This window comes from Mustela putorius, unplaced genomic scaffold (assembly GCF_011764305.1).
Source record: "Mustela putorius furo isolate JIRA1106 unplaced genomic scaffold, ASM1176430v1.1 tig00000275_pilon_pilon_pilon, whole genome shotgun sequence".
NCBI classification, from domain to species: domain Eukaryota; kingdom Metazoa; phylum Chordata; class Mammalia; order Carnivora; family Mustelidae; genus Mustela; species Mustela putorius.
Genome location: NW_025421341.1, coordinates 33036881 through 33053181, shown reverse-complemented (window position 1 = coordinate 33053181; position 16301 = coordinate 33036881). Strand labels below are relative to the sequence as shown.

Sequence of the window (16301 nt, the reverse complement as noted above, 5' to 3'; positions counted from 1 at the left end):
ATATGCAACTGACGAATCACTAAACTATACCTAATAATACATTATGTCAACTAAATTGAATTTAAATTAAAAACTTAAATAAATAAATAAAATGAACAAAAATGTACTTATGTGGAAGATATTACATCACAACCCATTTCCTAGGGAAGGGAGATATTATTACTGGAGTGCCTGGGTAGCTCAGTCAGTTGTGCACTGACTCTTGATTTTGGTTCGGGTCATGGTTTCAGGGTCTTGAGACAGTGCCCCATAGTGGCAGGCTCTGTGGTCAGTGGGGAGTCTGCTTCTCTCCCTCTTCCTCTCCCTCTGCCCCTCCCCTTACTTGCATGCACTCCCTCTTTCTAAAGTAAAGAAAGACATGAACAGACATTTCTCCAAAGAAGACATCCAAATGGCCAACAGACATATGAAAAAGTGCTCAACATCACTTGGCATCAAGAAATACAAATCAAGGGGTGCCTGGCTGGCTCAGTGGGTTAAGCCGCTGCCTTCAGCTCAGGTCATGATCTCAGGGTCCTGGGATCAAGTCCCGCATGGGGCTCTCTGCTCAGCAGGGAGCCTGCTTCCCTTCCTCTCTCTCTGCCTGCCTCTCTGCTTACTTGTGATCTCTCTCTGTCAAATAAATAAATAAAATCTTTAAAAAAAAAAAAAAAGAAAAGAAAAGAAATACAAATCAAAACCACACTGAGATACCACCTCACACCAGTCAGATTTGCTAAAATTAACCAGTGAGGAAACGAAAGGTGTCAGCAAGGATGCGGAGAAAGGGGAACCCTCCTACACTGTTGGTAGGAATGCAAGCTGGTGCAGCCACTCTGGAAAACAGTATGGAGGTTCCTCAAAAACTTGAAAATAGAGCTACCCTATGACCCAGCAATCGCCCTACTGGGTATTTACCCAAAGATACAAATGTACTGACCTGAAGGGGCACGTGCACCCCAATGTTCATAGCAGCAATGTCCACAATAGCCAAACTATGGAAAGAGCCTAGATATCCATGGACAAATGAATGGATAAAGAAGATGTGGTATATTTATACAATGGAATACTACGTAGCCATCAAAAAAACCCCAAAATCTTGCCATTTGCAATGATGTGGATGGAACTAGAGGGTATTCGGCTAAGCGAAAATAAGTCAGTCAGAGAAAAACAATTATCATATGATCTCTCTGATATGAGGAATTTGAGAGGCAGAGTGGGGGGTCATTGGGGGAAGGGAGGGAAAAAGGGATCAGGGAGGGAGATGAACCATAAGAGACTCTTAATCTCAAGAAACAAACTGAGGGTTGCTGGAGTGGATGGGGGTAGGAGGGATGGGGTGGCTGGGTGATGGACACTGGGGAGGATATGTATTATGTCCATAATACATATGTATTATGTCCCTGTAGACTGAAGACTGAAGATTCACAGACCTGTATCCCTGAAACAAATAATACATTATACATTAACTAAAAAAAAAGAAAAAAAAAGATATTTCTAATTCATGCAAAAACACCTGAGCATCTACAGGTCACTGTGGGGTGCCTGGGGGCCCTTGGCTGGCTCAGTCACTGGAGTATGTGACTCTTGATCTCAGAGTTGTGAGTTCTAGCCCCACGGTGGGCACAGAGTTTACTTTAAAATATCAATTAATGGGGCGCCTGGGTGGCTCAGTGGGTTGAGCCGCTGCCTTCGGCTCGGGTCATGATCTCAGGGTCCTGGGATCAAGTCCCGCGTCGGGCTCTCTGCTCAGCAGGGAGCCTGCTTCCCTCTCTCTCTCTCTCTCTCTGCCTGCCTCTCAGTGTACTTGTAATTTCTCTCTGTCAAATAAATAAATAAAATCTTTAAAAAAAAAAAAATAAATAAAAAATAAAATAAAATATCAATTAATTAATTAATAAAATAAAAGCCAATCTGACCAGGTTTCCAGAACAATTCCAATATTCTCTAAATAACAGCATTTTTTACAATTTGACAGCATCTTGATTATTGACAGATATCCCCCCTGCCAAAAAAAAGCAAAATATTACCTGGATGATTAGTGATCTGGAGTCCCTTAAAGAGCCACTTGCTGTTTGAGATAATGGCTTTCCTTTCATTTTGCATTCTTTTGAAAATGTTTTCAAGGTGTCCTCAAATTCGGCAAAATCTAAATACTGTAAAAAAGAACATAGATGTATCTTTATTTCTCTATTTTAACATCAACAAAGCAACCGTCTTTGATGTAACTATACCAGCTCAAAGTTGTCACCTATGTATAATGGGGTTAACAAACTGTCATCTTTGGGAGAATTCAGGATCCAGCTTTGAATTTACTTACTTGACACACACCTCCAGAGCCTAGAAAGACAGTATCATAGAAAATGCTTATTTACAGAAAATAAATTTGCTTTCAGAAAGAAAATGTAAGTGTCATGATTTGTGATCATTGTTAATAGAAGCAAAATGATGTGTGCAGCATTCCGAAAAAGGCAAAAGTGATCCTTGGAAGGCCTGACGGCTTTGGGTCTGGTAGGTCTCTGGGAATTTGCCACCTGGAACTGGCACTGGGAAGAGTGGCTGTCCTTCCATAGGAACAGAAGACAAGCCATTAAAGATGGGCAACATCATCGGTGATCCTCGAGCACAGCGCTCCTGCTCCCCATCGCTCCCAGACACCCCTCTCTTGGCTTTCCCTATATGTACTCTACTCCTGTTCTCCCCTCCTTCTCAGTCTGTGGCAGTCACGTCTTGTATTTTACAATGCAGCAAATTTAAAATACACTAAAAGACGTGACTGCCTTGTATTTTACAATGCAGCAAATTTAAAATATTTAATATACAGCAAATTTAAAATACACTAAAAGACGTGACTGCCACAGACTGAGAAGGAGGGGAGAACAGGAGTAGAGAACCTCCTGTGGGTGGGCTCTTTCCCCAGGCCCTGTCCACAACCCTTTGCTGGGCCAGCTTTAAGAACACATTCAGGATCGCACCAACAAATTCCAAAGCTGCATTTCCAGGGCGGATGACTAGCTCCCAGGCTGTGGCTCACAGTGCCTGATGAACCGTTTAATCACAGATTTAAACAGCAGCCACGGTTTCTTGAGCACCAAGAAACTGTGCTTGCCCGATGCTAAAAGCATCAGAGAATATTAAAAAGCCTAGGGTGTGGGTCCTGTCCTTCCAAAGCTTTCAGTGTAGGGCGCCTGGGTGGCTCAGTGGGTTAAGCCGCTGCCTTCGGCTCAGGTCATGATCTCAGGGTCCTGGGATCGAGTCCCGCATCGGGCTCTCTGCTCAGCAGGGAGCCTGCTTCCTCCTCTCTCTCTCTGCCTGCCTCTCTGCCTACTTGTGATCTCTCTCTATCAAATAAATAAATAAAATCTTTAAAAAAAAAAAAAACAAAGCTTTCAGTGTAGGAAATCTAAATGTCCATTAACAACAAGTTAAGTAGATAGAGCCACTCAGTGAAACAGTCTATAGCCTAAGAAGTATGAGGCAGATCACAGGAAGATATTCATGCCATATTTCTGTCAAGGGAGAGAAGCCAAGCTTTAGAACAATGTGTATGCCATCATTCCATTTTGTAAAACAAATTACAGACATGCAAATATATTTTTAATAGTCACAGGAAAAAAGTCTGGAAAACTAGGCTAACCCATTAATAGCGGTTCCTGCAGGAGCGGAACAGGGAAATGAACTTTTCATACTTCCACTTCGTTTGATTCTTTACTGCGAGCATATATTATTATAATTTTCTTTCTTTTTTTTTTTTAAAGATTTTATTTATTTGTCAGAGAGAGAGAGCATAAAAAGAGGGAACAGGAGACAGAGGGAGAAGCAGGAGCTGAGCAAGGAGCCCGATGTGGGACTTGATCCCAGGATGCTGGGATCATCGTCCGAGCCGAAGGCAGACACTTTAAGTGACTGAGCCACCCTTGTGTCCCTATTATAATTTTCTTTAAAGAAATTTTTTTCAAATGGCTTTAGGATTTCAATTTAGTTATGAAAACAAAAAATCATATAATGGAAAACAGGTAACTCTAATGTAAGGATGCATTATAAGACACTATAAAATTTGCTGCATTGTAAAATACAAGATCTCTTTCTGCGACCCCTGTGTTGTAAAACATACCTCTTTCACAAGTCCAAGTAATTCTGATTCATGAGCCAGAACATCTCCCATAGTGAACTGTTACTGTTATTTCACACAGCAAAAGTCTCTACAAGACAAAAACAGAAGATAAATGCTTTCATTTCAGCCATCTGTGAAATGATAACAACGTAGCTGTGGTGGGCAGAATAAGGCCCCCAACCAAATCCCCAGAACCTGGGAATATTCTAGATTGCATGGTAAGAGGGAATTAAAGTTGCACATGGAATCAAGCCTGCTAATCAGCTGACCTTAAAATAAGGAGAATATATATAATTATCTCGTGGGCCCAGTGTAATCACAGGGGTCCTTACAAGGAGGCAAGAGGGACAATGTCAGAGTGATGCTTCGCTGGCCCTGAAAGTGGAGGAAGGGCCCCAAGCCAAAGAACGAGTGCAGGCAGCCTCTAGATGTTCAAAAAGGCAAGGTACAGATTCTCCTCTGGAGCCTTCAGCAATGAACAAGCCCTGGGAACACGTTGATTTTAACTTAGTGAGACCTATTTCGGACTTCCATGTCGTCTTAGGCCCCCGATTTTTGGTTATTTATCATACAAAAATATGGAGGCTCACGTTTAAAGTAATTCTTTCTTCTATGACAACTACTAAAATGAATACGAACACAGGCTAGAAGGTGGTATAAATGGGCATCGAAGATTGCTAGAGAGACTGGGGAAGATTAATCTTCTTATTCGGCTTTCTAATGTGCCATAATGTGGTATGTGTAATTCAAACAGTCAAGTCCACAAAGTACATTTTAGAACAAAACAGAATTTGATAGGGTTCATGCATTTACTTTAAAGAAGGATATACATTAATATTAATCTGATATAAATAAACTCACCAATCTTCACTCCGCCTCCAAATAAAAAGTAGTAATCATTCACACAAAGATATGGGATACCATTTGCAAGAAATTTCTTTTAAAGATTTTATTTATTTATTTGAGAGGGAGAGATCACAAGTAGGCAGAGAGAGAGAGGGAAGCAGGCTCCCTGCTTAGCAGAGAGTCAGATGTAGGGCTCAATCCCAGGACCCTGGGATCATGACCTGAGCCGAAAGCAAAGGCTTTAACCCACTGAGCCACCCAGGCGCCCCCTGCAAGAAAATTGTTAATGTTTCCTGAAGACCATAATCATTTAGCCTTACAGTCAGTAATGGAGGAGGAAGTGGTGTGCATTTACACAAGTGTTAACACAAACTCATGCACCAGGGAATGTATTAGGTCAGTTTTTGTTTTGTTTAGTTTAGAGAGAGAGCAAGCAGTGTGGTGGGGGGAGGGTGGTGCGGGGTGCACAGAGGGAGAAGGAGAGAATCTTAATCATGTCCAGCATAGAGCCCAGCATGGAGCCCAACATGGGGCTTGATCTCATGACCCTGAGATCATGACTTGAGCTGAAATCAAGAGTCAGAAGCTTAAAAGACTGAGCCACCCAGGTGCCCCATGGTCAGGTTTTTCATTACATTTAGGAATGCACAATATCTATGTACATTTCCAAACATTTAAATAAAATATTGCAAATCTTTTTAAAAAGTATTTTCTACTTTTTCTGTTCTCCAGGTGTGCCCAAAGAAGCCACTCCTTGTGCCCCACTCCCAGGCTCTTAAACCAGATTTGCTGTCCATAACCCCAGGGGAACGACAAAGCCTGGGCACTAATCTTAACTGCCATTCACTGGCACCTGATCCAGGGCAAATCACTGAAGCTCAGGGCCTCTTTTCTCTATAAAAGAAAGTGGAGAATTGACGTCTTCTAGTTCTAGGAACACATGATTCTGTAACATTACATTTTGATCTGCCCATTCCAGTGCATTTGATTTCAGTTATTTGAACACAAGTCAGGAAGATTAAATGTAGTCATTTCCCTCTCTTCGCTGTCTTCTTGGTCTTACCACCGTCTTGTAGCTTCATCTCCCCCGAGGTACAGTGACACAATCTCCCGTTCTCTCTCTCTCTACACTTCCATTTCTATCCTACTAACAAGTGATCTTTGCCTTCCTGCTCACGACCCTCCCGTGGTTCCAGCACCCTCCAGAGGAAGGCTACACTACTTAGGCCCAACTCTCAAAGGCTACACAACATGGCCTCCCACACACTCTCCTTCGTTCTGTTAACTTGAGCCATGATGGCCACTGCGTGGCCACCCCCACCAGACAGCCACATCACATGCCTGCCCTCTCTTGGGGACTTTGCACTTAGTGCAGATACCCTCTGACATCCCCGTCTCCTTCAGTTGCTTAAATGTCACCCCTTCAGAAAGACTTGCCCCAACTACCCTTTGTACAGGGTCAGCCCCATCACTGCTCAGTCTTTCATCCTGTTTTATTTTCTCAACAGCACTAACCACTACCTGACTTGCATGTCCCTACATCTAAGTACTGCTCACTGTGGATTCAGGAGAGCACCTGTTCCCCTGGGGTCCCCAGTGCCTAGGCCAGTGCCTGGCATGCTGCAGTTGCTCAAAAATGAATGGAAGTAATTTCAGGTATGGGGAAAATCAAGCAAGGAAGGGGATAGGGCTTGGGGAAGAGGTATATGGGGCTATTTTAGATAGTGGGGGCAGAGAAGGCCTCCCTGGAAACATGTGGGCAGAGATGAGAGGGGGGACAGGGAGATCACCTCCAGATTTGGAGGACAGGGAGGGCAGGGGCTGCGGAGTGCTGAGGTCCCGTGGGTGAGATGAGAGAAGCAAAGCAGACCCAGGAGGACTTAAGGTGCTGGGCCAGGTAGAACAGGCCTTGCGTAAAGGAGCAGCTTGCATGTACCAGGAAGCCCAGAGAGGGGACCGACAGGGGACTGCCACCACCCTAGTGACAGTTCATAACAGCAGGGTCTGCTCTACGGGAGAGAGACTGAGGGGACAGAGCGGTAAGGACGCCATAGCAAAGCCCAAGCTGGTGATAGGGAAGTCTGGATGAGCAAAAGGAATCTTGGGAAGGGCTCGGCTTCCACATGTTAAAGGGAGAGGTGGCAAGACCTGCTGATGTGAAGGGAAAAGGTCAAGGGCGACGCTGGGGCCTAGGCAGATGCCATTTGCTGAGGTGGGGGAAACCGGGGGAGGGGGGGGTCTGAGAGGCCAGCTTGAGTGCCACCCCAGCCATAAGTGTCACAGGCCCACAAAGCACTGGAGAGGGGTGCTGAGAAGGTTGGTGTGTGTGAGTTCAAAGTAAAGGAAAAAGTGATTTTCTTTTTCAACATTCCTTTGGCTATTCAGGGTCTTTTCTGGTTCCCATACAAATCTGAGGATTATTTGTTCCAGCTCCATGAAAAAAAGTTGATGGTATTCTGGTGGGGATTGCACTGAATGTATAGATTTCTCTGTGTAGCACAGACATTTTAACAATATTTGTTCTTCCAATCCATGAACGTTTTCCCATTTCTTCCTCAATTTCTTTCATGAGTGTTCTATAGTTTTCCAAGTACAGATCCTTTGTCTCTTTGGTTGGGTTTATTCCTACATATCTTAGGGTTTTTGATCCAATTTTAAATGGGATCGATTCTGTAATTTCTCTTTCTTCGGTCTCAGTGTTAGTGTATAGAAATGCAACTGATTTCTGTGCATTGATTTTATATCCTGCCACTCTGATGAGTTCCTGTATAAGTTCTTTTTTTTTTTTTTAAAGATTTTATTTATTTATTTGACAGAGAGAGATCACAAGTAGGCATAGAGGCAGGCAGAGGGGGGGGGGGAAGCAGGCTCCCTGCTGAGCAGAGAGCCCGATGCGGGACTCGATCCCAGGACTCTGAGACCATGACCTGAGCCGAAGGCAGCGGCTTAACCCACTGAGCCACCCAGGCGCCCCGAGTTCCTGTATGAGTTCTAGTAATTTTGGTGTGGAGCCTTTTGGGTTTCCCACATAGAGTATTACGTCATCTGCAAAGAGTGAGAGTTTGACTTCTCTGATGATCTGGATGCCTTTAATTTCTTTCTGTTGTCTGACTGCTGAGGCTAGGACTTCTAGTACTATGTTGAACAGTGTTGATAGTAGACATTAGGGGAAAAGCTCAGAGTTTTTCCCCATTAAAAATTTTATTTGTTGGGGCGCCTGGGTGGCTCAGTGGGTTAAAGCCTCTGCCTTCGGCTCAGGTCATGATCCCAAGGTCCTGGGATCGAGCCCCGCATTGGGCTGTCCGCTCTGCGGAGAGCCTGCTTCCTCCTCTCTCTCTTTCTGCCGGCCTCTCTGCCTACTTGTGATCTCTGTCTGTCAAATAAATAAATAAAATCTTTAAAAAAAAAAAAAAAAGAATTTTATTTGTTAATGTTGAAAAAGAAAACCAAAGCTGGTGGCATCATAATTCCCAAACTTGAAGTTCTATTACAAAGCTGTAATCATCAAGACAGTATGATACTGACACAAAAACCGACATACACATAAATGAACAGAATAGAGTCCAGAAATGGATCCTCAACTCTATGGTCATCTAATCTTTGACAAAGCAAAAAAGAATATCCAATGGAAAAAAAGACAGTCTCTTCAACAAACAGTGTTGGGAAAATTGGACAGCAACATGCAGAAGAATGAAACCGGACCATTTCCTTACACCATACACACACACAAAAGACTCAAAATGGATGAAAGACCTAAATGTGAAACAGGAATCCATCAAAATCCTTGAGGAGAACAGAGGCAGCAACCTCTGTGACCTCAGCCTTAGCAGCTCCTTTCTAGACACATCTCCAAAGGCAAGGGAAACAAAGGCAAAAATGAACTATTGGGATTTTATCAGGATAAAAAGTTTTTGCACGGCAAAGCAAACAGTTATAAAACCAAAGACAACCAACAGAATGGAAGAAGATATTTGCAAATATCTTATCAGATAAAGAGCTAGTATCCAAAATCTGTAAAGACCTTATCAAATTCAACACTCAAAGAATGAATAATCCAGTGAAGAAATAGGCAGAAAACATGAACAGACATTTCTCCAAAGACATCCAAATGGCCAACAGACAAATGAAAAAATGCTCAACTTCACTCGGCATCAGGGAAATCCAAATGAAAACTGCAATGGGAATGGGATACCACCTCACACCGGACAGATGGCTAAAATTAACAAGTCAGTAAACGACAGGTGTCAGCCTGGATGTGGAAAAAGGGGCACCCTCCTAAACTATTAGTGGGAATGCAAGCTGGTGCAGCCACTCTAGAAAACAGTATGGAGGTTCCTCAAAAAGTTGAAAACAGAGCTACCCTATGACTCAGCAATCACACTACTGGGTATTTACCTTAAGATATAAATGTAGTGATCCGAAGGGGCATGTGCACCCAAATGTTTATAGCAGCAATGTCCACAGTAGCCAAACTATGGAAAGAGCCCAGATGTCCATCAACAGATGAATGGATAAAGAAGATATGGTATATATACAAAATGGAATATTATGCAGCCATCAAAAATGAAATCTTGCCATTTTCAATGACATGGCTGGAACTAGAGGGTATTAGGCTAAGCGAAATACATCAATCAGATAAAGCAATTTTCATATGACCTTACTCATATGTGGAATTTAAGAAACAAAACAGAGTGGCATAGAGGAAGGGAGGGAAAAATAAAACAAGATAAGACAATACCAGAGTGGGAGACAAACCATAAGAGACTTCTAATCTTAGGAAACAAACTGAGGGTTACTAGAGGGGAGGAAGGTGGTGGGGGGAGGTAACTGGGTGACAGACACTAACGAAGAAGTTATGTGATGTAATGAGCACTGGGTATTATACAAGACTGATGAACTCTACCTCTGGAACTAATAATACATTACATGTTAATTAAGTGAATTTAAATTAAGAACAAAAAAAGGGGGCGCCTGGGTGGCTCAGTGGTTAAGCCACTGCCTTCGGCTCAGGTTATGATCTCAGGGTCCTGGGATCGAGTCCCGCATCGGGCTCTCTGCTCAGCAGGGAGCCTGCTTCCTCCTCTCTCTCTCTCTGCCTGCCTCTATGCCTACTTGTGATTTCTCTCTGTCAAATAAATAAATAAAATCTTAAAAAAAAAAAAAAAAAAAAACAAAAAAAGGAAAGGCGGGAGCTGGTGGTAAGCATTTCGGAATTGTCAGCATAAAGATGGCATTTCAGAAGACCAGGATCCCAAACAGACAGGACTCCTAAGGAGAAGGCCTAGCAGAACAGAGCTCAGGCCTATACCTGAACCCTGGAGCACTCGGGGACCAAGAACTCAGGGAGAGAAAAAGCATCCAGCAAGAGACAAAGCAAGAGCAGGGACTTGTCAGTGGGACACAAGCAGGGGACTGCGGCACCTGGAAGCCCACATCAACTGCGACTACACATGGTCAAGTAACATGGGGCAGAAGACTTGAGCCCTGGATTTGGCAACATGGAGTCTGACAGTGACATGGATAAGGGCAGTGATGAAGGGTGCCTGACTGGAAAGCGTCAGGAAGAGAAGTAACAAAGGAGGGACAGGGAGATCTGTCACAAAATGGAGAGGAAAGAACCTGTGGTGGCTAGAAAGATATGGGAGGTTTAAGGAGGAAGACATTATAAACAGCAGGTCTGTAGGTTGGTGGGAAGAACCTAGTTAGAGAAGGACAAATTGAGGTAGAAGAGAGAGAAGGTTAAGGAAACAAGGTTCCTGCCACACCCAGTATCCCACTGAAGGGCTGGGACCTAGACAGGGTGAGGACAGTCCATCCCCTGACACGGAGGGAGGGCAGAGGAGATGGGTACTGACCAAAAAAATAGACAGATTCAGCAATGAGTAAAACAAGAAACAAGGTCATCAGCTGGCAGTAAGAGGCATGTTGATAGCTGGAAGAGAAGAGCAGGTGGGAACCAAGCTGACTACCGACCTGTGGCACGATTTCCAATATTGAGAGTCTGCTTAAGACAACATGGACTCGAATCCAAAATGGAACCAGTCTGCACAATTCTGCAGTTTCCCCAGCCCCAGCTGTTGGAGTTAGATTAGCCCAGGTGAGGTTTTTCCAGAAGACAGGGAAAAGAGAAAACAAGTGTAATAGTGATGGAGCAGTAGGGCTGGAGGAAGGGGGTGCCGGTGCAGGGGGCAGCGAATGAGCAACAGGGTCCAACATGTGCTGAAGGCGGCATGGCGCCTAAGATCCACTTCCGAGGTACATTCCTGGGAGCTTGAAAGATAAAAAGTGTGATCAGAGCAGAACAGGCGCTTGACTTTGGAAGTGATGCAGTATAAAACGTACATGACAATGGGAGTGGTGAATAAAGAGAATGGACAAAAGACACATCTAAAAATGAAGAAACTGGAGTGAGCAGCCAGGAGGGTGAAATCTCCAATAGAGGAGGCAGAGGGGTAGACAGTGAGCCGGGCGCTACAGCCTTCCTGGGGTTACACCTGTGCCCCTCTAGGCGACAGCCTCAAAGAAGGGCAGCGAGGGGTAAAGGCCCGGATGTGCACATCAAAGGAGCTGGGGGTTCTGAAGCAGGAAAGCAGTGGTCTGGAAGTAGCGGGGAGGACAGGACACCTACCCTTCCTGGCACGTAGAGACATGCCAGACTCATAAGGAGGAGAAAGACCACCTCCTGTTAGGGACCAGCATCTCTGCAGCTCTTCCCTGGACACACCACCCATGCCCCTTCTCCCCCTTCCCCACATCAGGCCCATCAGTAGTAAATCCCAAGCATTCCCCAGTACCAGTACCACATACTCTTTCACAACCCCAAACCTTCTGTTTGATGTTCTCGCCCCACCACAAACTTGACTCATTGTGCTAACTGAATGAGGAACTGACCTCCTTCAGGAGGTCTCCTATGACCCCCTCCCCTTTCTTCTCCAACAAGGCATTCTCTCTCCTCTGGGGTACCTCTGAACTCTACCTTTACTTCCATTGCTACACTTATTACCCTGTTTACGAAGGCAGTGAGGTGGATTTATCCCTCCAGGGGTACCTGGATGGCTCATCTGGTTAAGCATCCAATGCTTGATTTTGGCTCAGGTTATGATCTCAGGGTCATAAAACAGAGCCCTGTGCCAGCTCCACACTGGGTGTGGAACCTGCTTAAGAGTCTGTCTCTCCCTCTCCCTCTGCTCCTCCCCAAGCCCCGCCATCTACCACCCATGCACTCTCTCTCTTTCAAATAAATAAAATTAATTAATTAATTAATTTGATCCCTCCAGAACCTAACAGAGCCTGGTGGACACCCAAGATATTTACAAATAAATGAAGTCCAAGCAAAGAGAACAGGATTTTTTTGAAGGCCCTGTAACAAGAGAATTTTGTTGTTTTTGAGAATTCCAGCTACTCTTCTCTCTGCTTGCAACATTTTCCTCCTTTTCTTCACCTGGCTAACCCCTGTCCTTAATAAACATCACTTCCTCAGAGAAGTTCTTCAAGGCTGTCATTTTTTTTTTAAGACTTTTTTTTAAAAGATTGTATTTATTTATTTATTTGACAGACAGAGATCACAAGTAGGCAGAGAGGCAGGCAGAGAGAGAGGGGGAAGCAGGCTCCCCGCTGAGCAGAAAGCCCGAAGTGGGACTGGATCCCAGGACCCTGAGATCATAACCGGAGCCAAAGGCAGAGGCTTAACCCACTGAGTCACCCAGGCGCCCAAGACTGTCATTTGAATAAGAGTCTACTGTGATGGTCTCTCAGTGAATGTGAGCCACTGTTGGGCAGTCTATTACTCTGACATTCTCAAAAATTAGAATTTTCTCTAAACATTTATACCATAAAAGTTCATTTATTTATTAAGAATTTATTGTATGGGGGCGCCTGGGTGGCTCAGTGGGTTAAGCCGCTGCCTTTGGCTCGGGTCATGATCTCAGGGTCCTGGGATCGAGTCCCACGTCGGGCTCTCTGTTCGGCGGGGAGCCTGCTTCCTCCTCTCTCTCTGCCTGCCTCTCTGCCTACTTGTGATCTCTGTCAAATAAATAAATAAAATCTTAAAAAAAAAAAAGAATTTATTGTATGCCAGGCAGCGTGCAAAATGCTGCACATTTAGTCTTCACAATACACCTGAGAGATGAATGTGACTTAAATTCTTTTACAGATGAGGCAACTGAGGCTCCAGAAGCCTGAGATGCTCCCCAAAATCCAGGTAGTAAGTGACCAAGGTCAAAATTTAAATCCAGACCGACTCTAAAAAATACATAGCATTATGCCAAATGCTAGGACCACCTCAATCAGAATCAGCCGGGGTGCCTGTGCAAATGAAATTCCTAGAACCACCCTGATCTTCCTGAACACCATAGCAGACACGATGTCCAGCGACTGCTTTAAACAAGCTCTCTGCATGACTTTTACACACACTCAAGTTTGAGAAGCACTGCTCTACTTTATGCAAAAACTAGAGAAAACTTCTTCAGCCACTCCTGGGGGTTGCAGTGTGGCAGCTTATTTTCTGTATAAAGGGCTCTCGGACCTACAAGCTGGCTGAGTAACGGGAAGGCTATGGGATTTGTCTGCAAGACAAATGGCTAGCATCCTAGTTCTGCTTGGATCGGATGAAGTCTGGGGAGGAGGTTAGCTGATGCAGATAATGGAGGGGCTCCATCTAAAAGCCCCAGGCTACCCGCTCAGCCGTCATTACCCAGCGGGACGGCTTGCGCCCCCTTCCAAGTGTGGCTCACCGAGGCACAGATCAGGGACTACTTGCGCGAAGCAGTCGGGCCTGTCCTCGGTTTATCCAGGAGGCCTCCTCGGGCCCACGCCAGAATAAGCGCCCAGGGCGGCTGACCAAAAGTGGGGCGTTCTGCAGGGGCTGCCAAGCTGGCTCTCCTCCGGGGCGAGCGCCCCGCAGATCCTCGGCCCTCGGGGCCCACTACAGCTCCTTCTGCGCGGGGGCTGCGGGTGCCGGGCAGCCGGACCGCGTCGGGGGACACGCTTACCTGCTGCACCGCCGCGGGAACCCTCCACAAATCCACTCGGCCGCCACTTCTCCAGCTGTCGCCCCGGCAACCGCCGCCGCCAGCCTAGCATCACGTGGGGGAGACGCAGCCAATCATGGGACGCGCCGGCGCGGAGCATCCTGGGAGGAAAGGCGGGCCCTTTCGGAGACCGGGCTGTGAGGGTTCCGGGCGTCGGAAATGAAGCGGGTGTTTGCTGGTGGGTGGGTTCTGCGGGTCACCTCCTGCGGGGAGGCTTCCCGGTCTTCCTCTCCACGACTTCCCCATTCGTTCATTCCACAGACATTATGCCCAGCTCCGGGGATGAGCCGACGGAGCTCAACACCTAACCTCAAGGAGCTCGTTCTATCCCAGGGAGAACAAGCGGCGAGAGATCGCAGTACGAGGTGGTGATCGTGGGAAAATAACCCAGGCGTTGTTATTCCCAGTTTACAAGAGCGACCTTAGAACCAAAAATGTCGCCCAGAATCTGCCTAAAAGCTTCACACTTACACCCTACTGCAGCAGTTTCCTGGAATTTTAGAGAAACTTTTATTTTTTCCCAACACGTGAAGTTTTGGTTTTCAAATAGCACAGGAGCACAGATCCTTCCTCTCCTTGTACATGGTGCTTTGGAGCTCAAATTAAACAGCACTGAAAGAGCACCTGCCAGTCCCCAGCTCAGCTGGAGGTGGGGGAGCTAGCTAGGGGCAATACCTTCCTTCCAGGCACCGAGGCTATGTAATGAGAGTCTCTGTTTCCACTTTATGCTTCCAAAAGGTGACCAAGGCCAGGGTCAGGGAAGAGGGCACGGAGAAAGTAGGTGAGCTTTACTTTGAAGAAGCCCTATGATGTTCTGTGGCCACCATCTTCCTGGCCCCCAGCCCTGCCTTTTCTCTTCTGGGACTTGAGATTATCTTCAAAGAAAAGCTGTATTTATCAGGAAGAGAAATCCTGTCTTTGGGATATGTATTGAAAATAAATCTAGGGCAGCTTTGTAATCATGTCTTTTATCACATAAAAACGCCTGAGAAAATAAAGCGGTCACCCACAGAGATGCAAAGAAAGCAAAGTTGGGAGCTTCAAATCCGAGGGCCCAAGCTCTGAGTTCCATGAGGGTGCTCTCATTCCTGCCTCTGCTCTGTCCTCTGTGTAAGCCACACCCCCCTCCCCATCATCCCTCTAATTAACCACCTTTTTTTTTTAATTGATTTAAGTCTGGTTTCTGTCACTTGCAACCCAAGGAATCCTATTGCAGACATAATTTCTATGTATGTCATACCAACTAAAAGTGGCTTAACAACGGGGTTTATTATTAATTAAAAATGTTACGTTAATTTTTCTTATAATAAATCCAGAGGTAACTTCTTACCAGTACCTCAAGTTGTCAAAGACCTAGGTTGGCTTCGGACTTGTAACACCTTTGTGATTGTGGACGATACTGGAACAAGTAGCTATAACTTGATAAAGTTAATAAATAAATTATCTTTTAGTTATAGTTTAAGAATTCCTCCAAGTCCTTGAACATGTGGGTGATACAAGCATTAAACTGGAAAACTCTAAATCAAACTCAGTATATTTAACCCGTTTGTTATGTCCTGGTATAGGTACAAAGAATATTTTTGTCACCAAGGCAAACTGCTTCTGTCCGAAGCTTCATCTGGGCTGTGCTTTGTACACCCATAAGCTCCCAGCAGTTCACTGAACCAACTGCCTCGCCCTCCCAGATCCTGGGATGACCAAAGCACCCCATTGGTTTTTGCATGACAACTCTAGTTTTCCCAAAGGGCTGATGGACCCAAATGACTTTCTAAAATGTTTAAGTATGAAATTTTCAAACATTTGAAAAAGTAACTCATTTAATAAATCCCTGTAAACCCATCACTCAGATTCTAGGATTTTCAGAATCTTGCTGCTGGGCAAAACTCAACCCCAATTCAATACTTGGACTATGCACAATACTTTCGGAGATCTACCCAGGCTTTCCCTGGAAATAAAAGGGACGGGCTGAGTTCTGCATTGAAGGCACAAAACTGAATCTTAGGCAGTCAACAGCCCTCTATGTGCCTCAGCCTTTGAGTACCTTGGGGGTGGGTACCTAGAGTACCATGCATCTCTGTGGCATGCTTTATAGTGGGTTTGGGTTTTTTTTTTTTTCAGTTTTAAACATTTTAATTTTTTATTGATTTATAATCGACATACAAGATAGTGATTTGATATTTTTAAACATTAGAAAATGCTCACCACAATAGGTCTAGTTACCATCCGTCCTCATACAAAATTACTACAATATATTTTTTTTTAATTTTTAAAGTACTCTCTACACCCAACGTGAGGCTCAAACTCATGAGATCAAGGGTTGCATGCTCTACTGA

General features: G+C 44.9%; 1 protein-coding gene across 8 annotated transcripts in view; it reads right to left on the bottom strand.

The window, feature by feature from the left end:
• The window catches only part of ARMC9 (armadillo repeat containing 9), a 155786-nt gene extending 141749 nt beyond the window's left edge, over positions 1–14037 (bottom strand). For all 8 annotated transcript variants that reach the window (XM_045078887.1, XM_045078890.1, XM_045078885.1 and 5 more), the window contains exons 1-3: positions 13930–14037; positions 4094–4181; positions 2010–2135 (exon numbers count right to left, since the gene is read on the bottom strand). In XM_045078887.1, the coding sequence (XP_044934822.1) occupies positions 2010–2135; positions 4094–4144 (177 nt within the window). In that variant the 5' untranslated portion in view covers positions 4145–4181; positions 13930–14037. The remainder of the gene's footprint in view (positions 1–2009; positions 2136–4093; positions 4182–13929) is intronic.
• Between the last annotated feature and the right edge of the window lie 2264 nt (positions 14038–16301).